The 25291-nt window shown below is 36.8% G+C and overlaps 1 protein-coding gene across 1 annotated transcript in view; it reads right to left on the reverse strand.

The window, feature by feature from the left end:
- LOC124388458 (voltage-dependent T-type calcium channel subunit alpha-1I-like) overlaps positions 1-25291 on the reverse strand; it is a 166612-nt gene that overhangs the window by 80590 nt on the left and 60731 nt on the right. The window contains 2 exon segments of the mRNA XM_046853083.1: positions 404-563; positions 10311-10408. Of these exon segments, the coding sequence (XP_046709039.1) occupies positions 404-563; positions 10311-10408 (258 nt within the window).

Below are 25291 nucleotides of genomic sequence, written 5' to 3' on the forward strand. Positions count from 1 at the left end.
TGTTCGATACCATCGCATATAGCCATATATTATACCATTTTCATAGATAGCGAGACCACATACAGCCTAAATCAGCCCAAAGATGGAAATGAAAATGAAAATATATTTTACTTTAAGGCTAATGTCATTAAATCTGTAGCTTATCTAGGTTTTTGTAAATCCATACAAGTAGATAAATCCAATCTAACAGACAACTGCATATAATAATCCAATGGCAAATACCTTCTTAATCCAGGAATAGACAAAAAAACAGAAGCTAGAAGTCAAACATCGAAGGAATATAAAAATAAACATACATTATGTCCAATCACAAAGCAAGTATTCATATAAATTTGTTGATGATAATAATGATGATGATGCATGACAGCACAGCCACAGGTGAGAGGTGAAATATCAGACTTACAGCGTGAAATTCTTATCAGGATAGCAGCGGTTGCGCAGAAGCCCCGCCCACAGCTGCACGCCGATGATGCCGAAGATGAAGAAAACGAAGAAGCAGAGGAGGAGCACATTGCCCAGCATGGGTAGGGTGTCTAGAAGTAGGTTTACCAAGATCCTCATACCTGTGCACACACACACACACACACATATGTTCATAAGTACACAGAAATGTATGCACAAGTTTATTGTACTCTACAATAAATATGCCTTATCTTACAATTGGGAAAACTGTTAAACTTCTTGGTTTTAATGAAGATTTAATCTCTAACTTCTGTATTATAATCACCAGTCACTGTGGTTACGCAAGAACATCTTTCATGAATAGCTGGCAGGATGCGATTGCCAAAGAATTCCAAATAAATCCAAACCCCTCAGTGACTATGATCATTATCCCGATGCTGATAAATGGCTCAGGAAATGATCTGTAAACTGCACATATGCACAAACCCCACATATTTTATAACGTTAGAGGTTAAGGTCTTAATCACTTTAATCAAAATCAGCCAAAAAAAATTTCAATGTTAAATAAACATTACAAACCATAAATCAAATTTTTCACTCGACCTACAGGGGGAAATGATTTATTATTGGTTTAACATTTTATTTTAATAAAAGCATTTTCTCAGATTATATGCGCCATTGATTTTTTTATATATTTTTTTTTTGGTTGGAACAGATGCACTTGGTGCAGTCCAACCTCCACCTTGAACCAGTCTGTCGTTCCTACTGCACACTTCACTGCTGTCACACTCTCCTCATACATGTCCTGCACCACCCTCACATACTTCTCTGACACACCTGACGTCCTTCTACAGCACCACAACTCCTCTCTTGGCACTCTGTCGTACGCTTTCTCTAAATCCACAAACAAACGATGCAACTCCTTCTGACCTTCTCTATAATTCTCCATTAACATTCTTGACAACAGTCTGTGGTGCTTTTCCTTGGCATAAAACCATACTGTTGCTCACAGATGGTCACCTCTTTTCTCAATCAGCTAATTATAGTGTTATAATCTAATAATCTACTGTATAATATCATATTTACATCAGCTGATACACAAGGTCCAGTCACATGCGTTTCTGATTCCAGCATAAAAATCCAATACACAATACTGCAATTTTCAAACGGTGTAATTAAGAGTGAACCTAATCCGCTATCGGCCAGCATGTGCGTGTTTCTCTGTGAGGTTGAAGATCAGCAGATCCCATCTATCAGATCAGAGAGTCAAAGCCAGCCTTAATGCCCATAATTCCCATAATGGCTTAATGGCAGTTATTCGCAGCTGTTTAAAGCCGAGTGGTCAGCCATGTTTATCCTAATGGAGCCCACTCAGCTAATGGCATTGAAGAATAAATAAATAAATGAATGTATGAATGAAGGAATAAATAAAGAAATAAATGAGCAGACTTTATGTAGACAGGCCAAAATAAAAAAAAAAGACGCTTCCTTTCGGTCTTCTGAAATGAATCACAAATCTGTTTATAAGCCAAAGCCTTTTTGTAATTGTATGCAAGATGTTTCAAACCTAACCCGACCCCAAGTCTACACTCAACTGCACAATACGTTATGCTACGGTGTTAACATTCGATTGACTTTGTATACAGTGTAAAGGTGTATGCAGGTCTGTAGTTTTAATATCACTAATATTCACTCCCAAAGAAATTTCTCATACATCCAAAGCCATTCTGTATAAAATTTGAATGCAATTCTTGCACTGTGGAATATCAAATCATCCTCTAGAGCTCCAGAGCCGTGTAAAAGACGTATAGCCGTCTGCCATAGCAGAAAGGCTGTTTAGTGAACGTCTGTATTAGTAGAGCTTAGTTGATGGAACACTTAATGCACACTTAATTCCAGAATCAACAATTTTAGCTAATCTATTAAACGTCTATGGATTGATAAATCCTTAAAGAGCGTAACAGTGTCAGTTCTAAGTCGAACTCGAAATTCTAGATGGACTCCAAGAACCATAATTCCTGCCCTTAGTCATCCACCTTCTTTTAATACACAGATATTTATTTACACACACTCTCACACCTGCCATATAGAGAAACTCCTCAACTTTGCGAAGTATGTGTTGAGTTTATCAAAAGTCTACACATTTATTACAATTTAGGATTTTTTGGTTTCATTTCTATACTGATTCACGTTCCTGTTTTTACATAGTTGTTTGCTATTCGCATTTTCATGTCGTATATGCTAATTTACTCGTTTTTTATTATTTAGGGTGTATCCAAAACAGTACTAGAAATGCTGGAAATGTACTTTGTCATCTGTTGAAATTTTGTTTGGTGAATCCAAATGATTAGTTGCAAAACCCTATTATACACTATAGAGTCTACTGTATGTGGACCCTTGGCTACCACACCCATATTGAGCCATATTGTGTACATTATTATTAGTAGTATAATTATGTGCATTGCTGCAAGAAGGAACCCCATAAAGAGTAGGTCATTTTGAATTAAAGCTTTAAGAAAAGAGCGAATCACTGCCTATTATTTCCTTACCTCACATTACCTCCTTGCCTCAGCTTTCAGGTGGCATAAAAAATGAATAGCAATTTACTCATCGCATAAATCCTTATCTCTGTGATGAATAATCTTGGCGAGTTTCTCCAAGCAATTTATTGTCCCTCGCAAGCTTTTTGCTGAATTTTGAAGCTAGAAGCTGAACAATAATTAGAAATTATAGCTTATGTACGTCTGTAAAAAACTGCAGACTGAAATCTGTACCCTTTATTTTGTATAGAAATTTTATGAGAAAAAAAAATACTGTTATTTCAGTATTGAGGCACAGTAATCTTAAAAGGGTTATAAATGATTTTTTTGCAGACCATTCAAATTTGAAGGGGAAGTTGGGATGAAGAAAAAACTGTAAAGTTCGTTATTTAAAGTTTGTTCTATAGGAGCTTATCTTTTCTCTATGGAGAACAGAGTAAGTAAGAAACTTGGTCTTTTCAAGAGTGTATATGAAAGAAGAAGTAAAGAGAGAGAGAGAGAGAGAGAGAGAGAGAGAGAGAGAGAGAGAGAGAGAAAATAGCTGACTGAATTAAAAACTTGGTCTTTTATTGACATGAAAGAACTCATCTAGAGAGAAACTCCAGCACAAAGTTCAATGTGACCTGCTATTGAAAGAAAGGATAAAAGAAAATGATAAATAAGATAAAGAAAATTTTTTTTACATAAGCAAGACCAATATGGCAGTCAAATGATTATGAGTACGTCAGAGGAGGAAAAAACAAAAAAGAGAAGTTTTGAGGGATAAGGGTTCATGGAAAAATGCAGCGGAAAAAATAAATACTCCACCATTTTCCCACTGATTTTCTGCATCTTCTGACATGCTAAGACACAATGGCTCAAGGTTATTTCTAATGAATTCCAGTTTTTTATCCATTCATCTTCATGTGTCCAGGGACATTCCAAAGGTTAAAGAAGAGAAAACACCCTGGTTTGTATGCCAGTCTGTCGTGGGACACAACTGTTTTGCACAATAGTAAATCCACATACTAGAATGTTTTTGAGAAATTGGCAGAAAACAGAGAACTGGGAGGAAACCCACACATGCTGAACTTATCACATTCTTTCATGTTCAGGACTGGTAAGTACTTAGATGGGAGAGTGCCTGGGAACACCAGGTGCTGTAACCTGTTTTAGGGGAAGTAGTGGTTCAACAGTTAAGGATCTAAACTACAGTTTAAAGGTCAGGGGATTTAAAGCATTGGCAACCTCTATGTCGTGGCTGATTCTGTGCTCTGACCCAAACTTCCTAACAGGCTGGTATATATAAAGAAAATAATTTCAATCCACTGTAATGTATATGTGAGGAAAAAGGCTTCTTCTTCTTCATCTTGCTTTGGATTGCACTTAAACTGTGAGGTGTTAATACCAAACTCTTTCAAAATATTATATAAATATATTACAAAAACTACAATTGTTCAAATTGATTTTTTTGTCATTAATCGACACTTAGTACCCCATAATGACAAAGTGAGATGTCTCTAAATCCTTTAAAATAATAATAAATAAGCACAGGTACATAAGTATTCAGACCCTTAGTTGAAGCACATTTGGCAGCATTTACAGCCTCGAATCTTTGTGGCTTCGCAAAACATTCTGGCTTGACTCTGAGAATTGCATATATGGATAATTTCAAAAGCAACAAGAGAGTGACAGAAAATGGGAGTCCGACACATGTCCTCGTTACACAATAGCATACTGTGCAGAAAATCCTCGGACATTCATCACAGAACAACGCTTTACCACACACCACGTACCCACTCTACTTGATTGTCTGTGATCTGTGAATATGATGCTCTAGTATATTTTATAATATTTATCAGTGGTGTGATTGGCTCCAGAGTGGACAGGTCTATCTACTAAAACACCAATGAAATTGACTCTTACGTTGATCGGGCATTGATCATATACTACTAAACAAATAGAGAAAATGAAGTCATTTTCTCTTTGTGCACAAAAATAATAAAAGTAGTTTCATCCCTTTTCTGCTTTTAATAATCAAATCCAAATTCACATTTTTGTATGTATTTAAAGGGATTCAGTAATGACATTTTTAATCAGAATGCTTAAATGTTAAATAAAGTTGTTTTATAAATGCAAATCAATTATACACTATTATAATTATCCACAGGCCATTATTTAATTAATGGGTTGCTTGATTGATTTAAAAATAATGTTGATTACAACATTATGTTGTACATGGAACTATTAATAGGTGATGAGGAATATCCAATTATTAAAGTTGAAGATGATGAAAAAAAGATGATAGACGCCAATGATACACAAATGAAAGGGTCACTATATTTGTATATATCTGTCATATTGCCATATCTATCTATCTATCTATCTATCTATCTATCTATCTATCTATCTATCTATCTATCTATCTATCTATCTACACACACACACACACACACACACACACACACACACACACACACACACACACACAGAGACAAATAGTGATCTTTTGGAAACTCTAGTACATGGCATCTGAGCTCTTGGTCCTCTCTAGTGGTTTACTGAATAGGCCTTCGTGCTGAGAGCTTACATTTCATGATAAAAATTACACTCCTGTCTTTAGTCTGCAGTCTCCTGGCTCCACTGTCCATCCCAATCTGCGAGCAGAAGAATATGTTTCTCAGCCCTGAAGGGCTGCTGTTAGAAAATTGCTTTAATTAAATAGCCAATTGCTTCTTTTATAAGCATCTAAATAAAGCAGGGGGAATTACAGCAACTGGGCATTGTACCAGCCTCAGATTTTGCAGCACTATAAAGCATTACAGGTCAGCGCTCTCTGCTGTCTCACTAATGAAAGCTTATTTTGGACAAAAAAAAAAAGTTTGGAGCAGGACTGGGGTCAAAACTTCGATAGATCACTATTAATAGTTAATGCAGGGACTGTTCTGCATGTTGTGGGAAATAAGTTTAGTGTTAATGACCAGATTGTTGGCAAGGGATGATATGGCTTTGCTTGATTTTAATATGGGTCCCAAATTGCAGGCCTAATAACCATGTTGTCATTAAAGCATTGTGTTTCATTTCTCTATGTCTGCTCTATTGTTCTCATGTCCATGTCCTGAATTCTAAAAAATGTTCAAATCGTAATACAATCTCCAAATGACTATAACAAAGTGATACAATTATTAATCCAGAATAATAGAAATAACTTTATTCGATGACTTATATGCAAATAACTCAGGAATCAAACAAATAACTAAATACTAGAACACCAATCACAATTAATTAGAGTTACATTTCCAAATCCTAATTGATCAAAACATTCGCATTACTGTCTGATGTGATTTTTGTTAAATGAGTTGCTTCTTTCTCCAGTTCTTTAACCTAGATTTGACTTGCCGCTTGCCTTTGGTGAACCAGCCCGCTTGTGATCTGATCTCTAGCATCTGCATTCTTGACTGAGCAATTGCTATTGCATCCACCAGTTTCTGGAAGCCCTTTGTTAAACATACGCATGGCTTTTAGCCTCCAGACTGCCTACTTTGGCTTTACAGGAGGAAGAAATTGCAAGAAGGGAATGTTTGTTGTATATCCTCCGGAGGTTATACGGTGCCGATCGGCACTACGGCCTACTGTAGTTAGATAAAAGACATCAGTATAATATTATGAATGAATAAAGAGAAAAATCTAAAAAATAAACAGCTTCACAAAGACCTCCTTTATAATGGCTCATAACACCTAATAAAGTCGATAATTAATGCAAGCACCAAATATAGTCATAGTCATTCTCAGAAAACATCACATCTACAAATCATAGCACACCCAAGCAGTGCACATTTTACTTCACTTTATGATTCATGATCGGTGCCATGACCCTGACGGCTTTATACGTTGCGACAGAGTGCCAATGTTTACAATTACAAATGCTGTGAACATGACCTTAAAGGTTATGCCTAGCCATTAAACTAATTACATGGTGAGAACACAGAGGTTAAAGTAGAAATATGATGCACACATTAGACGATAGGTGGACAATCCGGTATTAATAATAAATAAAGTCTTTATGTGTCATGAATTATGTACGCATTCTTTTATGTTGAAATGGATTACAGGTTGACAAATAATTTTTTTTACGTTTTTTTTTTTTTAAACAATTTCACAAAATGTACATTTTAACCATGTGCGGTTGTGGATAAAGTATTAGGACAGCTGACTTTTACATCCATATGTGGTTCTTTCTCAAACTGTTACCACAAAGTTAAAGGCATACAATTGTATTAAATGTCTTTGGATGTGGTAGCATGAAAATTTCTATTCAATTCAACTCAATTTATTTTATTTTGATTTGTAACAATGAACATTGTCTCAAAGCAGCTTTACACAGATAATGTGTTGATTAAAATTTATATGTTCTTTATAAGTGTATGTTTGTCCCTTATCTCCATGAAGGTATGCTTTACATAGTTTGGAGTGGAAGATCTACTCCTATAGAAGTTTTATTTGAACCCTATTAAACACATTTGGGATAATTTGAAATGCTGACTGCATCACAGGACTCCACCTTGTAATATATATATTTTGACCAAAATATATTTTAAAATTCTGCTAAATATATGTAGATATAGTATGCGGTGATGCTCAATAAAAAATATTTTTGGAAAAAAAAAAAAATCATTTAAACCTATATATATATATATATATATATATATATATATATATATATATATATATATATATATATATATATATTCAAAATATATTTGATTTTTTTTTTTTTCTTGGGTCACCTCACCTACATCAGTACCTGACTTTTGGCCTTGTGGATAAATGACCACAAATCACCACAAGCACACTATAAAATCTAGTGGAACATCTTCCCAGAAGAGTGGGGGATACTATAAGAGAACATGGTGAATAATTATTGCATGGGATGTTCAAAAACCACACAAATCTTATAGTCAGGTGTCCACAAACCTTTGTCCATATATACTGTAGGGGTCCACTATATGTAGTCACAAGTCTTCCATTAGGGCCACAGTTTGGGTGAAATATTCATATGAAATATTATATTATATTAAATATTTGTTTTCAGAAAAAATATCAATGTTGCAACAAAAAAAAACAAACAGTAAATGCATACATATGGAAATAAAGTTGTTTGGTAGCTAATTGTTCTTACTTAAAAAATACCCCCATACCACCATCTAAACTGCTTAATGTAATCATTTGCTAGTAAAATGATTTAGAAGTGCAGCACAGTATAACATCGGTAATAAATCAGAATGCTAAATGTGCATTTGTGTACACGTTTCCCCACTTGCATTAACGTCGAGTGCAGAGCCGGCACGTGTTAGCTAGATTGGATTTATTGTTCCATCGATAGCAGTTCATTAGGATTGAATGCGATTTAAATGTGCAGTGAGAAGAGAGCGAGAAAATGGAGGCTTGAGCAGGCGAAGTGAGCACTAAATCGCGCGCACGTCTTGAGTGTGACATTAATTAAGATTCACGTGATGAGTTTAGAAAAAAAAGCCTTTCGCTTCTTCATTGAACTGTAATAGCGGAAGTGTCGGGGAAAAAAAAATCTCTTTTAATATTCCACACTGAAACACTATCATAGAGCAATTTTGCAATAATGCTTTCCATTTGTGGTATTGCATATGTTATTTTGCTTCTCTTTCACACAGTCTTTTGCTTTGAGGTTTGAATCGGTAGGATGATTAATCCTGTGCAATAAACAATAATGCATTGATATTTTGCATCTAATAATGCTCAGTAAAGCTCCAATAACTAAAGTATAAAAGACAAAAAGACATTTTATTTATATGTGAAATTCCTCTCTCTTTGTAAAGCCTTTGTACTGTATTGATGGTTTCTATTATTGCGACGTGATAGTGGTGGTATTAAGAGGTGGATTCATGTGTATATGCATGTATTTCCAGTTGTAAGTAAATGTTCATACTTGTACAGTACCAAGTTTATAAATATTTACAAATTAGTTTAGTGGTATGTTCATATTTTGACAAGTCTAAAATGTTATTGAATAAAGGGTATAATTAATTATTTATGTTTTAGCCAAAAAAAATGTAATAAAACAGGCACAATGCACATGATCATCCAAAATGTATACCGACATGTGCTCTTATTTCTATACGAAGCACATTAGATGTTCATATTCTTAAATCTCCACCTTAAAACCGCCATCACTCAGAGCACTCCTGATTCCACTTCACTGCTGCGAACAGTTGTACGTTGACATTGCGGAGAGACGGGATGATGCGGAAGTCTCTCAGGTTTATTAACTCCCTATTACCTAAACCCACATTATGTGTGATTAAGATGATTCAGTGATCTTATCCAATCATCCATGAGACTTTGAGCAAATTAAGTCAAGGGCAATCATGTCTAACTGAGGAGGCTCTCGGGTGGCGTACCCCAAGGGCTCATTTTGATTAATCTGATCTGTTTTGCAAGTTAAAGGAGAAATATCATTACTTACTGCTTAGCGTTATTGCTTTTATTGCTATACCCTTGGAATTTGGCTACTCGATATTGTGCAAAATGTGCACACAAGTACTGTTGTCTTGAAGCATTGAAAAACAAGTTATTTTATTTAACTGGTTGCATTTTCACAAGATAGAGCAAGAAACCTTCATGAATTTGGATTATAGATATGCTCTGAAACAATGTACCTGCTCTCAAAAGACATAAAAAAAAAATCTAATCTTTGCAATTTCTGAACCTTAACCTCATGGTAGAGGCAAACATATTTTGATCTGAAACCTAATTATGTTTAGTGAAATTCATGAATCATCCAACATTTTTACAATATTGTACATTACCAGTCTGTTTTGAACACCACAGTGTACAGAAATATTGATTTGTCTCATCTCAGTGCAACACCCAATGCCAATTTGTGTCAATGGGAAAAAAAGACGGAAATCAAAATATCAGATAAACTCCAAAGAAAAATGAGATCAAGTACGAGCAACTCCATCGGAATGCACCAGGAGCAAGACTTTGCAAGAGCTGAGTTCATGTAAATGTGTGAACATAATCAAGAATATGATGAGGTAGTGCATATGATTTGTTAATAGTCTATGAGGTGAATAGGAAAAATAAGAACCTCCAAACAACTTATTGTATTTTGTACATATTTGATTGTCTAAAATCATTTTTATGAGGGGGTGCCAAAACTTTTAGCACATATTAAATACAACATTTTTTTTTCCGCCTACCCGCCTACAAATGTGAATAAACCTGACATAAAATATTACCAGAAATATAAACGTTCTGAGCAAATCACACGAGCCAGTTGGGTAACATGTCTCCACCATCAAAACAAAATGAAAGCCATAAAGTAAACACACAACATATTAAAGCACTTACTTGGGACTCTGTTGATGGCTTTGAGAGGTCGCAAGACTCTGACGGTCCTGATGGCCGTAAAATTGATGTTTTGTAGGTCCAAAGAGTATTCCACAACCCTGAAGAGAAAAAACAGATTCATGATAAATGTGTTTAGTACAAATGCAAAATGACACAAACTAGTGGTCTTCCTCAAGACTGTCTAAAATGGATGGATTTGGTTTGGGCTATGGACTTTGAATGTGGTTCAGCATGAGGTCAAACAAGAAGATTTTGTATTTGTAGCACTCTACTGCATCTTCTGTAGAAGATATAAATTAGCGTTCACGACATAGATACAATATTAGATATATTCAACATTGAGTATGTAATATAGCATATACCCTCATGCAATTATTGAATCAGCCAACCATATGGCAGCAGTAAATCACATAAAAACGATCAATTAATTATCAAAAGAGTGCAAATTGTGACCAGTGATTTTGACCATTGCATTGTTGTGCATCTGCACTTTTTTGTAACATGTCAGTCATTTGATCTCTTTTTCAAATGGCAGATTTTTATGCACGAATTGATTAAACAAATAGGTACAAAAAAACAATTTCATCTGAGAATAAATGTTTTGTTGAAGAAAGACCTCAGAGGAAAAGTGGCCAGACTGAACGGAAACAGCCAAAGTAAAAGACAAGGATACTGTACTGAAATTACCACACGGTGAGTAGAAATGCATCTCGGAATGCATAACATGTTGAACCCAAGAACAGGGATCTATAGTTTAATTCAAGTCAATTTCAGTTTAAGGTGCCAGCTGGACATTGGGTTCCCTTTTGAGTTCCTTTTTCCCTGCATTATCTCAAGAACATTTTCTTCAAATTCAAATTTTATAACCTTTTTATCTCTGTAAAGCTGCTTTCAGGCAATATTCATTGTTTAAGCCACTACACAAATCAAATTGAATGGAAATTTAATTTATAGCTACATTACAGCTTATTGAATATGTCCGGCTGGAGATCTAAAAAAAAAAAAAAAAACTTGAAGATATTTTATGAATAAAGAACAATTATCAAAACACATAAATAAAGCTTTATGCAAACCTTTTTGCTCAAAAGGGACATATGGAATTGAGCAAAATCAGTTTCCAAAAATTCTTCTATGTGAAGTGAGCACTGAAGTAGTCCCAAATGCTAATTTAAGTGTGGAACTGCCTGCACAATGCTAACACAAAATAATGTCAACACATAAGAAAATTTTGATATCTTATAACCTGACGTGTTTTTCCTTGAAATTGGTAATATGGTTGTGGCAAGTGTGCAAAGAGAAGAATTCAAATAAAGTGAACAGAGAAGACCGTATGTTCACACACCCATACACACCGGCACACACCCTCACCCTAAGCACCATTTGTCAAGTGGTTAATACTGCATGACGTTCCGTATTTCATAACCCGAGTTTGACGTAGCACAGCATTATTTACAGTTCTGTACATTCCACTTTCAGCATTCCTTTGAAGGGAGTCTAATGCATCTTTAATCTGTAACCCAGATGATTTTTACCTCTAGTTAAGCACCAAATATAGCATCCTGTGGGGAAAAAAAGGGAGCACAGAGGAAACTAATAACTCCAAGCCAGCAGATTTGAAAAAAAGGTTGCTTGACTCTGCTAGTTCAGGGTACAAGACGAGCCTCACAGGAATTGCGATTCATTTGAACCATAACAAGGTACATTTCACACCAATTCCGGATATGCTCCAGTCGTCATTAGGGACCAGGGTTGCGGGAGTAGAGTAGAGTGAGTGTGTGTGAGAGTGTGTGTAAGTGTGTGAGCATGCCCACCATGTAAATTCAGTCAGACAGCTGAGTGCGCTGCGCTGGACCTGCTGCAGGCCTTCGAAGATTGCATCCATATTGTGCCATTCAAAACCAACCAGAGAGCCAGTGTCCATTCCAATCTTGGTGTGTTCCTTGACACTGCATTTTTATAACTACTGTAGGTGCTGGCAAACAGATGCCACTAGACTGCTGTTTTCTCCTCTGAGTGGTGGCATAAATATTTGATTTGACGCTCAGGCCCGACTTTGAACTGCTGGCGGTTTTCAGGAACTCACAGCGGAGAGAAGACTGCTGCTGTTTTTCTTCTCTGCTTTCGCACAGTGCATTGCATTGCAGTGCTTCTGGAGGTTGAAGAAGCAAAAAAAAAAAAACATTGACGATGAATCAACCACTGTGCTGTCAGATGCTTTACGAGCTGCGGCTTGTGACTTTCGCTAATCAGGCAATTACTGCCGTTTTGTTCCACGCCACTTGTACATATTTTAAGAATCGTCTCCTGAGCAGTCATATTTTTCATAACGTATCACCGCGTTGTATGTCTTAACCATTTTCAGCATGACCTTGCTGACTTTATCTTCCGAAGTGATTATCACACTAAGATAGCAGTGATTACAAGTCAAATTGAACTGAATAAAATTTTCACAATTCCATGAGATCAGGTTCAGAAATTGTTTTCAAATCAGTTTTGCTTGACATTTTTTACTCTTTTGAATAGGAATCAGACAACTGAACCGTAAGTTTAGTTCACAGAAGGAAACACGACAGGAACCCGTCAAAGCATTACAGCCTGGAACGCTTTGAATAAGTGGCAGCTATTTCAGAGCTGAGGGACGTTCACCCTGAGATCAAATCCCACAGTTGGCAGAGGTTGTTGGGAGCAAGCCTGCAGCAGAAGAGATACCAGTGCTACTGCCCTTGAGTGAGGTTTCTAATCCATAACTGCTACAGAGATAACCACATGCTCTTTTGCCCACTTAATTTCACGTGTGAGAAGGGGATGTGGAATAAGTAATTAGTATGAAAAAAAGAATCTTGTAGTAATAATAGTTATAGATGTTCAACAATCTTCCACTGCACTGACAATAGATATTAAATATGTCTTGATACATTTCTTATTGTACTAAGCTCAAAACTAGAATGTATAGATATTGAAAAAACTTTACCGAAATATTATTTTAAGTTTAAGTCATAAACAATAGTTTTACTGAGTAGCCAAGTCTCAAATCAAGCACCAATATCCGCCATGATGCACATATCCGGCAATCAAAACCGTCCGTGTGGAAACATAGCAAAAGAAAACATTTCATTTGGTGTCCTGATGATGTACATCATTTGAAACACCATAATTACTTTAAAACATTTACAAGCATATTTCACTTAATGCTGTATGTTAAAACTTAATATTTATATATATTTATGTATACAGGTAGTCGTCGACTTATGACCAAGATTGGGACCAACAGATCGGTCGTAACACGATTTGGTCATAAGTAGAGTAGGCTATATGTACAGTACTGTGAAATTATGCCGGAAGCTGGTACGCACTGTCGTACTCCGCGGCTAGCGATTGTGGTCGTAAAGTCCAATGGTCGTAAGTTGCATAGGTCGTAAGTCGACAACTACCTGTACCAGAGGTGCAGAGGTTGTTGCTGGGATCCTCTTCCACTCATCCATCACGGAGCTGCTGGACATTAGACACATGGCGCTTCTCCACCTACCACTTAAGGATGCCCCACATGTGCTAAATAGGGTTTAGGTCTGGAGACATACTTGGCCACCCCATCACCTTCACCCCTTCAGCAAGGCGGTTGTTATCTTGCAGTGTGTTTGGGGTCATTTTTATGTTGGAAAACTGCTGGTATTATGAGATTATCTTTGTCTTATCAGACCACAGGACATGGTTCTAATAATTCATGCTCTTGGACAGGTTGTCCACAGCATGGTTACACGACGTACATCTGTGATGACTTAGAGTGTACTCACTATTTTGACAATTATTTTCAGAGGACAGTAAATTTGTACTGCTGTACAAGCTGCATGCTGACTACTCAAAAAAATATCCAAGCTTTATTTCTATAGTATAGTAGTTGCTAAAATGTGAGGGGTGTACTCACTTTTGTGAAATACTGTACATGATTCCTTTAGGCAAACTATGTGCGAGTGTGTACAGGAAATACAGAATGCACATCTGTAAGTACACTGTGGTTTTATAAAATCCAATTAACTACACAAAACCACACACAGCATTGTTCACAATTAGCTATCAAATTTCCCCTTGAATAAACACCCCAAACAACCAATGACTTCAACCACAAAACCATTTAAATAAATAACACAAATAATGAATGTACAGTTGGTGTTGTAATGTAACATGCTTCAAATTTATCAATTTCAGATCCAAGTAAAAACAAGGAATATTAATAAAACCCATTAATGCCATTATAAGCATTCATACAGGTTTCAAAGGAGAAAGAACAAAGAAGCTAAGTGGCTTATTAGTAACCTCTAGTAATTCATCCTTGAGGTGAGAATTTAAAAAAAAACATCCTGAAGATGTAAAATAAAATAAAAAAGGAAATTTGTCTAATCAACAAAACACTATTTGTGTTCCCTATAGCACTTCCACAAACCGTGCATTTTTTCCCGTTATTATTTATTCATTCAACTTCAATAAATGCTTTATACTTGTTATGTGGGATCTTGAAATAAAAACCTAGCCTAGGGGTAGGAATAGACCAGACTATAAAAAATATATTTAAAAAAAAACCATTACTTTTGACAACATTTTTTTAGAATGAGGGATATTTTTATGGTTGAAATACATACACATTTGCTGCAAGTCACCTATTACTGTACTATAAAGTGGGCAGTAGCTGTTATACTTTTATCAATGGGTAACGCAAATAGCATTCCTTTAACAAAGAGACGAATCATGTGCCTTTTGCTGTCTTGACTCAGTAGCTAATTTATTACATCCCTTCATATGCATAAAGTTCAACTTCTCAAATGTGTCCATTCGCCAAACATGCCTAGTTCAAGTCGCCAATGGTCCCTGACAGCACTTGTTGAAAATCTGTGGTAAATTATGTACTCTTTGTTTTATCCTGAAGCAGTGGTGTAAAAAGTAAGATATTTCACATTCAAATGTGGAGAATTGAACATTTTCCAAAATGAACTGATGTAGTAGTGTAAAAAGTAAGATATTATGCATTCAAACGTAGAGAAGTCAACTTTTCCCAAAGTTAAAATACTCTGATGAAGAATAAATACTTAAAAAATAACTTCCTTGCTATCTATCACTTTAAAAAACGAACGATCTGTGGTCGCTTTGCCACTACAATTCACACTATGTTTGAATTTAGTTTGAGACGACTGAAAAAGTAGCAGACTATTATATTGTTATAGCTTGTTAAAAAATTATGAAGAATAGCCAAATGAGATTGTGCCCCAAACTCCTAAACAAATCTTTTCAGCTATATGTGATTCTTACCACAAAGTTGGAAGTGCACAATTGTATTCTTTGGATGTTGGCATTAGTCTTTGATTTTCCCTTTACTTAAACCTGCTCCAGCATGACACTGCTCCTTTGCACAAAACCAGCTCCAGTTGAAGTTTACAATGGTTAGAGTGGAAGATTTTGAGTGGCTCTGACCTTAAGACCTCTGACCTCAAGCCTATTGAACACCCTTGAAGCACCTTTACTTAAGCCCTTGGGGTTGAATGAATACAAATCTCCACAAGCACAGTCTAAAATCCAGTAAAGTGGAGGTAATTATAATAGCAAATGGGGGCTACATGTGGAGTGGGATGTTGGAAAAAAAGCAGATGAATCTTATGGTCAGGTGTCCACAAAATTTTTATGGTCTTTAAATTTAACCTTAAATTGAGAGTTTATGACCTTCTAATAAATGCACATGACCGGGTTAAGTGTATCAGACCCTGACTGTCAGATCCACTGAATCCCATAAGTGTATGTTTCGAAATTTGAGATTACACGCCACTTGAACTTCACAACAGAGACAAGAACCCTTGTGTATTTGTTTCAAGAATGAGAGTATCTTTCTGTTTATTTTTTCTTTTATCGAGCATATTTAGTTGTGTGCATAAACACATGCACGCACCGCCATGAAGCCTGATATCAATTAAATCCATCCATCTGTTCCAGTCCTCACTCTTTAAGCATACATGCTGCCAGCTCACACAGCACGTCTCAGAGCCTGCCAGCAGAAAACACTGCTCGAGAGAAGCTTGCAGACGTATACAACATCATCCGCCTACACAGACACGCCGATGCTGACGGGGACGTTCATGCATGTGTGTGTGCACAAACACACATGCATCCTGTAGTCTAACCTCTTGCATGTCTGATCTCCCATGCATCTTTCACTACATTTCAGACTGGCCACTTTGCATCCAGGTCTGTGTGAGGAATTTTTTATGAGATACTTGATAATTAAGATGAAAACTGACTAAAAAACTGTTGAAAAAAAACAAAATAGATTTATAATTTATAAACCATCACAGAAATGTTAATAGTTTCCACTACACAAACCAGTACAAAACCATCACCACTAAATCTATTACCTATCTCCATAAGTGTATTAATATACATCATTACATTACTACTATTAAAACAAACTGGACACCTACTGGAATCTGGATGCTTAACAATGTGCCAGTGGTCCTTACTGATGTTCTCTGGAAACCATTAGGACCAACATGTGATCAAGTTTCCAAAGTTGTTATAGTGGTCATTAATCCACTAGATATAACATTTCACCAATAAAAGACAATTAATTATGAAAGTTATCAAAATGGTCCAGAAGGACCATTAAAGTTTCTGTTAACACCAATACAATTCCAATGACATGAGATTGGGTTACACCCTGCACCCTTACATATCTGAATGCTAGCTTTTTTTGGTTCTAAGTATGGCTATAGCTAGCTATAATCTGCAACATATAAATGTCTGGCTGTGGTTACTGAAAGTTACTGTTTGGTTGCAAAAATGTTATCTATTATTTTTTGTTGGTGTTGTTGTGTAAACTAGTCTATCATTGTGTTACACACTGCTCCACTTTTCAGCTTTGACTAGCATCATACAGTTGTAGCATGCCTTCCAGTTCACTCAATCAGCATCTAAAAATGCTTGGGATTTAATTACAGTCAGGACAGGACAAGCAGAGACATGAGCAGGTTTAAATAAATATGCTAGTTTATTATCAAGCATCCAAAAATCTATGCTAATAACCACCATCAATGCAACGGCACTGATCCAAGCTAACTTTTTCTCATTAATCTGAATAGATTTCTCATTAATACGACTTCAGTGGACAATCGTGAAAAGACACGTCGCAAAACCTGACTGGTAAATAGCATTGGAACAGTGCTAGCAATTTGATTTAAAATCTGACAACAACTAAGCTAACTTCTCACAGAAAAGCAGCAGATAAAAATCACCAGACGATTTTTTTCACCCACCAAGTCTGTCAGTTTCAGTTGCAGATTTTTTGTGGAGTGTTTCTAAACTCGTCAGTGATGCCGAGAAAAATACGCCACAAAAATTTCCCTCTGCTAAGGCTTTCCCTTGAAAGTTAGTGGTCCGTATCTTTATTTTATTCATTTTTTTGGTTCTTTTCATAGCCTTTGAAAAGATATTTTACTGACAGCTGCCGGAATCACTGACCCAAATTCAAGCCCCATCACCACGATATAAATTTCAGGGTGTAGAGGCAAAGCACAACAATTGTGTCACTGTGCAATTGCTTTTGCTACACATGTCTAATATTGCTTTGGTGCATGTCAGAAAAGTTTTTTCATGTCCGACTTTTTTAGCCAGGCTGTCATATATGACAACTGATGAAAAGAACACCATGTGTGTGTGTGTGTGTGTGTGTGTGTGTGTGTGTGTGTGTGTGTGTGTTGGAAGAAAGTGCACTACAGAGGGAAAGAGATAGGAAGGAAGAGCAGGATAAGAAAAATGTGTGTGTATGTGTGTTTGTGTGTCAGTGAAAGGGCCAATACTCATGCTGTCAGGAGGAAGTGAAGTGTTCCTGCATATGTAATGGCGTTCAGCTCAGGTCATTATGGGTCAACCAAAAAAGGCAGAGTAAGACAGACGGATGAAGGGAGTAAAATAAAGAGAGAGAGAGAGAGAGAGAGAGAGAGAGAGGGGAGAGAGAGAGAAAGACAGCAAGAGTCACTCATTGCTTAGCGAGACGAGCAAAACAGATGAAAAAAAGGTGATAAAGTGGGGAGCTGGCGATACAATTGAGCTTCTATTTGTATAAATTATCTACGCCATGTTGCCAACAAGCCAAACAACGCTGCTTTAAATTCAGATACGGTCTGTCTGGAGCGCAAATTGATCAAGATACCACACACACACACACACACACACACACACACACACACACACACACACAAACACACACATACACACTTAAACATGGAACAAAGCTGCATCCCCATGGTGCATCAAAATCCCACTGACTCATTTTCCACAGTCAGAAGCTGTACCACTTCTGTTATCTACACAGATCATGACTCAGATATGTGCTCACTAAAGATCTGAGAACTTCTACTTCTAACAACATTCCCAGTCCCACATACAGTATACACATGGTGTAGAGTACACCAAAAACCAATTTGATCATATATACATAAATAAACACTGCCAGTCTTCCATATAAAGAACACTAAAAACATATCTTCCACTCTTCTGGGAAGATCTTTCAGTAGATTGTGCTTGAGGAGATTTGTGCTCAATCAGCTACAAAGATCCTGTTTTGATGTAGGTAAGGTCAGTAGGGCTGGGGTACAGTCAGCATTCCAATTCATCCCAAAGGTGTTCAATAGGTTTGAAATCAGAGCAAATGTGATACTTCCATATACAGACATAGTTGTGTGCATCCAACTTTGTGGTAACAGTTTGTGGAAGAACCATGGCTGGTTCGGGAAAATAAGGAATAACAGTGCCAATCTAACAAATAAACAATTTTAGAGGGGTAACATTAACTAGACCAGGGGGTTAAAATCTTTTTGTGACTGAGGGCTCCCTAAAGTGATTCAATAATCGAGATTATTTACATGTTTGGTTACAGGTTTTAGATGTCGGCTATATGTTTAATATACTACAATAAGATAAGCTATTTAAAGCATAGTTGAAGCTATTTATTGGATCCATGCAGGACACCAGATGCCCCAGTCACCATGTTGAGGCAACTGAACTACGCTTTGCAATCCGCTGCATCACACAATATCATTTATTATTTTCCTCTAATAGTCTGACCCTAATTTAATCATCAATTCCAGTGTCCCAATTTTAATACAGTATGTACTGCACACTTTAATTAATAATCTGATGCATATAGCAACATTCAAAATCTTAGAATATTTTGTTCAAGACAATATAAGATTTTGTCTTCCCCTTTCATACAATTATGCATATATATACACTGATACACACTTCTGCTCTATCTCTGTTCATTTCTAGCCAATTACCCCCTGCAGTTACCAATCTGGAAGGGTGAAGCCTAACACATGCTTCCTCTGAGACACATGTAGCCTGCCATCTCTTCAAATCTTTTCTTGTTGCTTGTGCATTGTCACAGGGCAGGTGAACTGTTTCGAATTTCCATAGTGGCTTTCTCGATCCCACAGCCGTTTTGTGAAAAACAAATGGTCAACAAACATACAAAAGGGAAGGTTTAAAGTCTTTCGTGTGCTGCTGATTAAATTCCAAAAGCACAGCTAATTAAAGTCTACTGATGGCCTGATAACCAGTATGGATCACACAGCATCACACTGCATGGATCCACAAAACAAGTACATGCACTTCATAGGACATAGGGGCAGAGAACCAAGTGGTCCCTAGAAATCTCCAAGTAATGACGCCAAATTTGAATGCCGTGTAAAGCAGAACAAACTAGTATGCGGTAAATATGCCGCTGGTGCTCGATTACAATCAGCAAAGTGAAATATTAAAAGACAAATGCAACAGCAATCAATCAAAAAAGTGAAAAAGTTTGTCAGGAAAGTTGTATTGGAATTTCCAAACAAATCATGAAACTGCAAATAAAATGGTTAAAGAAAGGACTTTTTAGTCGTCACATGTACATTAAGGCACAGTGAAAGTCTATCTTTGCATAACCCAGCAATGTTAAAAAGCTAACATCAACAGCATCTCTGGATCACAGATGGTTAAGGGCTTTGCTCAAGGGCCCAACATTGGAAGCTGAGTCAATTTTGGGTGTGAACCTCTTTAAACACAGAGTAAGTGGTAGCTCATTGGAAAAGATGTTGGCCTTACGAATGGAAGGTTGTATGTTCAAATCCCAGCACTAACAAGCTGCCATTGTTGGACCCATGTGCAAGGCCTTAACCATCAACTGCCTAAATGAGATAATGCTAATTAGTTCTGGATAAGGGCATCTGCCAAATGCTGTAAATGTAACTAACAGTTCCTTGTGTGATCCCATGCTTACTTCATAATGACAAGGTACTCTACAATCAATCCATTCATATAAATCTCTTTATTTTCTGCCTGCAGAGCTCCAAATTTAATCAAAATCCAACTTGGAAAAAACAGCTGGACTTGATGTTCTTCATTAATGGTGTAACAGCCATCACCTCGCTTCGTGAAGTTTATTCCAGTTCTGTTAAATCTTCAGCCAACACTGCTGTTCAGGACTGTTTATGTGAGATACCCAATATGGCTGCAGTCCAGCTTTCGAGAAACTCTTTTGCACATTGCTCTATTACACAGTCGCTCCGAGTTGTTTTTTGTTTTTTTTGTTGTTGTTGTTTGTTTGTTTTTGTCCTGGGAACGTCTCCAACTTTTTTTCTTGAAAGCAGCAAGGACACCTCCTGATACCTGAGCTCTGTACTTTTGTATCCGAATGTGTGCTGCATGGAGATAAAACAGCGCAAAACAACATGAAAGCCTCGGATTCTTTTTAACATTTATGTATCTGCATCTTCGGGGGATGGGACACATTCAGAACAATTTTTTATTCATCAATGGCAAGTTTTCTATGGTGTCACCATGTCCCTCAAAAACGTTCTTGAAGTAAAGTCCTCTGCTGCTTTGGCTATTTACTATTTGGTTTTAAAATCTATGTGGTTGTCAAAAAATACCCTCCGTCTTCATCCATGTCCAGCCAGATATTTTGGGAAAAGATGAGCAAAAAATAATCAATTACATAAATGCCATTTTGTAAAGAAGCCCATTTCCAGACCACTCCCATCCAGGAAACATGACAAACATGGCTTAAGTGGTGGATTTATTGCAGAGGTGGCAAAAGTACACACATCCTTTACTTAAGTAGAAGTACAGATCCTCATGTTTTAAAATACTCGGGTAAAAGTTGAAGTACTGATTATACTTTTTTACTCAAGTGAAATTAAAGAAGTTTTGGCTCAGACATGTACTTAAGTAAAAAGTAGTTATTACTTCTACCTGTTTTAGCTGTTAACTGGACCTCACATCATATTAGATAGATAGATAGATAGATAGATAGATAGATAGATAGATAGATAGATAGATAGATGGATGGATGGATGGATGGATGGATGGATGGATGATGGATGGATGGATAGATGGATAGATAGATAGATAGATAGATAGATAGATAGATAGATAGATAGATAGATAGATAGATAGATAGATAGTGATAGCCTAGTGGGTTAATGTCAGGGTCCACACGAGGATGAGATTGAGAGTTTGATTCCTGGTCGAGCTGGTGGTTGCTGTGTTGGTAAATAAAACTTCTGGACCTTGTCCACTCTGAAAACATTTCAATTCTGTCCTTTCTGTGTTGGATTGATTTCTTGATTTCCTGGTCTTTAATGAAAGATAACCCCACCAAAAAAAAAAAAAAAAAAGGCACTTCTGTGGTAGCTCAGTGGGTTACCGCTTGTGCCTGAACATGGTCCTTAATATAGTCCACGCTGGTGATAAGGTTTCAAAGCCAGTCCTACATGCCTTCTTTCTTACTGCACTGGCATGAAACAAAGTATGAACCCTCCAAAAAGCACACATGCTTTTCAGCAGTGGTCGTTTAGTGGTTTAAGGCTTGTGCCTCATCTAAACATGCATCCCAGTCTGATCTCTTCCATGGTTCATTGGATTAAGGCTGGTGCCTCGCTGATGGTAAGGATCAGGTTTGAATCCTGCTAGTTGCGATGTCGGTTATGTTCCTGCTTCCTAAATCTTTCTTTAGCTTTATATTCTTGTGTTGATGGTTTAAAGGTAGATAGACCTGCTCTAAACAAACTTCTTGGCCCGTCTTCCCTGATGGTTTAGTGGGTTAAATCAGGTGTCTTGCTTTTGGTGGGGTTCAGGGTTTGAATCTTGCTTTCTGCCTGCCAGTCACGATCAGGATTCACTTCCTTCATTTTTCTTTAGCGATATATTTTTGTTTTTAATGGGTTGAAAAGAAAGATAGAACTGCTCTAAACAAGCTTCCGAGTCTGTCCTCACCGATGGTTCAATGGGTTAACGTTGGTGTCTCGTTAGTGGTGGGGATCTTGGTTTGAATCCTGCTTTCTTCCTGCTAGTTACAATGTGGGTTCAACTTGTGCTACTTACATCTGTATTAGTTTATCAAAGAAATTTCTGCCAGGAGCCTAAGTTCATATTTTTTTGGATGTTTTTGCTTCATAACCCCCTGTTTTCAGCTTCTCAGACACCAGGGGGACAGATGCATGGATATTGCCCCCCTGGTTCAGGATACGCCCTCTGAAACTGTCCACATCCGACCTTCTACACAGCCATTTCTGACACCTTCCTCACTATGGTCACCGGAACCTTCCACACTCTTAACTTTGAGCCATGGCTGGGGTTTGAACCAGCAACCTCTCAACCCAGAGGCAAAGCTCTTCCAATTGAGCCACAGGATCTCCTGCAAGAACATGATTTTTAGGACCTTTTTTGGTTCTTTTATAAAACTTTTTAAACAATAAAGGATAGCTAAGGGGTAGGAATTGAACCGGGTGAGTCAGATAGCAGAGACCGCATTACTAACCACTACACTACCAGAGGGGTGGCAAACAAGGCTTTGCTTATTGGACTCTTGGCTTTTCCATAGTTAAGAGACCACTGTTTTCTCTTAGATCATGATATCACCACTGATATACCCAGATTTACCAGCAACCAATTTTAATGACCTTTTATTGTTCTGTTTTTAAAAACTTCTTTAAATTTTCAATATGAAACTAGAGGTAAGAATCGAACCAGGAAAGTCTTTCATCATAGATCGCTAATGGCATTACTTTCAAAACTCAAAACTTTGTTAGACATGTAAATAAGCAGGAAAGACAGAGACAAAGACAAAAACAGACACAGCTTTAGAAAAAGCGAGAAAAAAATAGAGAGACAGCAAGAGAGAGACATATACAGTGAGACAGAGACATTTACTAAAAGAGACACAGAGACAATTAGATAGAAAAAATAGAGAGACTAAGATAGCGAGATATAGCCACTTCCTGTTGGAAGTGTTTATCCCGAGCGACTCTTAATGATCTCATTTACTAAATGAGCAGTAGTGAGTTAAGGGCTTGCTCAGGTGCCCAAAACTGGCAGCTTGGAGGTGTTAAACATGTATCATATTTACAGCATGTGATATATATGTAAGCATACGTACAGTTATTAAATATAAAGGCTATATCAGTGCAGAGACGTGTGGACATCATTAAAAACCTTTGCTATGTTTCCACACGGACAGTTAATGAGGTGATACCGGAGAGACTGCACCTCTTCAAGTCAAGTCAGGAAGCTTATATATAGAAAATTATAGACATTTTACAGATTTGAATGATGTATTGTTTTTATCTGTACGATCAATAAAGGCAGTAATTTAAGTTTGTGTCGCCATTATGAGGAAAAAAACCCACAAAACGCCACCCAGAGGGTAAATTGTGTAAAACATGCCGGATTTAGTGTTTGATTTGAGACTTGGCGCAGAAATAAAACAAAAGTTTACAGATTAAAAATATTTTTATCTGGAGTTTATTTTTTATTTTATATCTAAGAAAGGACGTCGTGGATAAACGTATTTTTTGCCGAAGGTTTTAATTGCGCCTCTTTTTTATTTAGTTATTTATTTATGTATTTACATTTTCTATAAAAATGGTGAAACAGAAATGCGCGCTGAATTGATAGCATTAATAAAATTTAGTGCTGTTTACAATAATTTTAATTTTGACAGCCAAATATATATATATATATATATATATATATATATATATATATATATATATATATATATATATATATATACATACACATAGATACATACATAGATATAGATATATATATTTCTTCCTCAAACTGTTACCACCAAGTTGGAGGCAAATAATTGTATAGGATGTCTCTGTATGTGGTAGCTTAAATTTTCCAGTCATTTGGTCTAGGAAACCATAACCAAGAGCAGGGGTCTTCAACTAAATTAGCTTGAGGTCCAGTAAATAAACCCTCCTCACCAGCTGAGGTCCGGACAATTATATACCTAAAAACCTAATGTTTAACATTGCTCTCTTGTCTCTATGCTTCAAGTCGCATTGGAAAAATCATCGGCAATATCATTCAGAAACACGAACAGGCAAAAAGTGCCAGTGTTGGGAAAAAGAAAAAGTGCCAGAAACCCTTTATCTGTTCATTTGTACAGTTCCGTCAATAAAAATGTAAATAACCCCGAATGAAAATTAAATAAAATCGTCGGTTTGGCTGAACTGAGTTGAACTCACTCACTCACTGAAAGTTTCATCTGTTTGCGCATCGCTCTCTGCTGCCTACACTGCACGTGCAACTGCACGTCCGATCGTAGCAACAGTGAGCATAGTAACTGAAGTAGCGACCCGTGGTGCCGTAAGACCCAAACGGCTCTACTGAGCTGATCTTGATATGCCTGATATACATTTTTATATATAGATAGAATTTTATTAGAAAATAGCATTTGGCATATATTTATTTCATTATGTGAAAAGGCTGTGCGGTCTTGCAGTCCGGATTCGGACCGGAATCCGCCAGTTGGGGACCCCTGACCTATGACACCATGACAGTGTCCCTGTGCACAAAGTCAGCTCCATTAAGATATGGTTTACATGGGTTGAAGTGGAAGATCTTGAGTGGCCTGCTGTACATTATTTTACCTCAACCTTATTGAACACCTC

The sequence above is a fragment of the Silurus meridionalis genome, chromosome 1 (genome assembly GCF_014805685.1).
Source record: "Silurus meridionalis isolate SWU-2019-XX chromosome 1, ASM1480568v1, whole genome shotgun sequence".
Lineage (NCBI taxonomy): Eukaryota > Metazoa > Chordata > Actinopteri > Siluriformes > Siluridae > Silurus > Silurus meridionalis.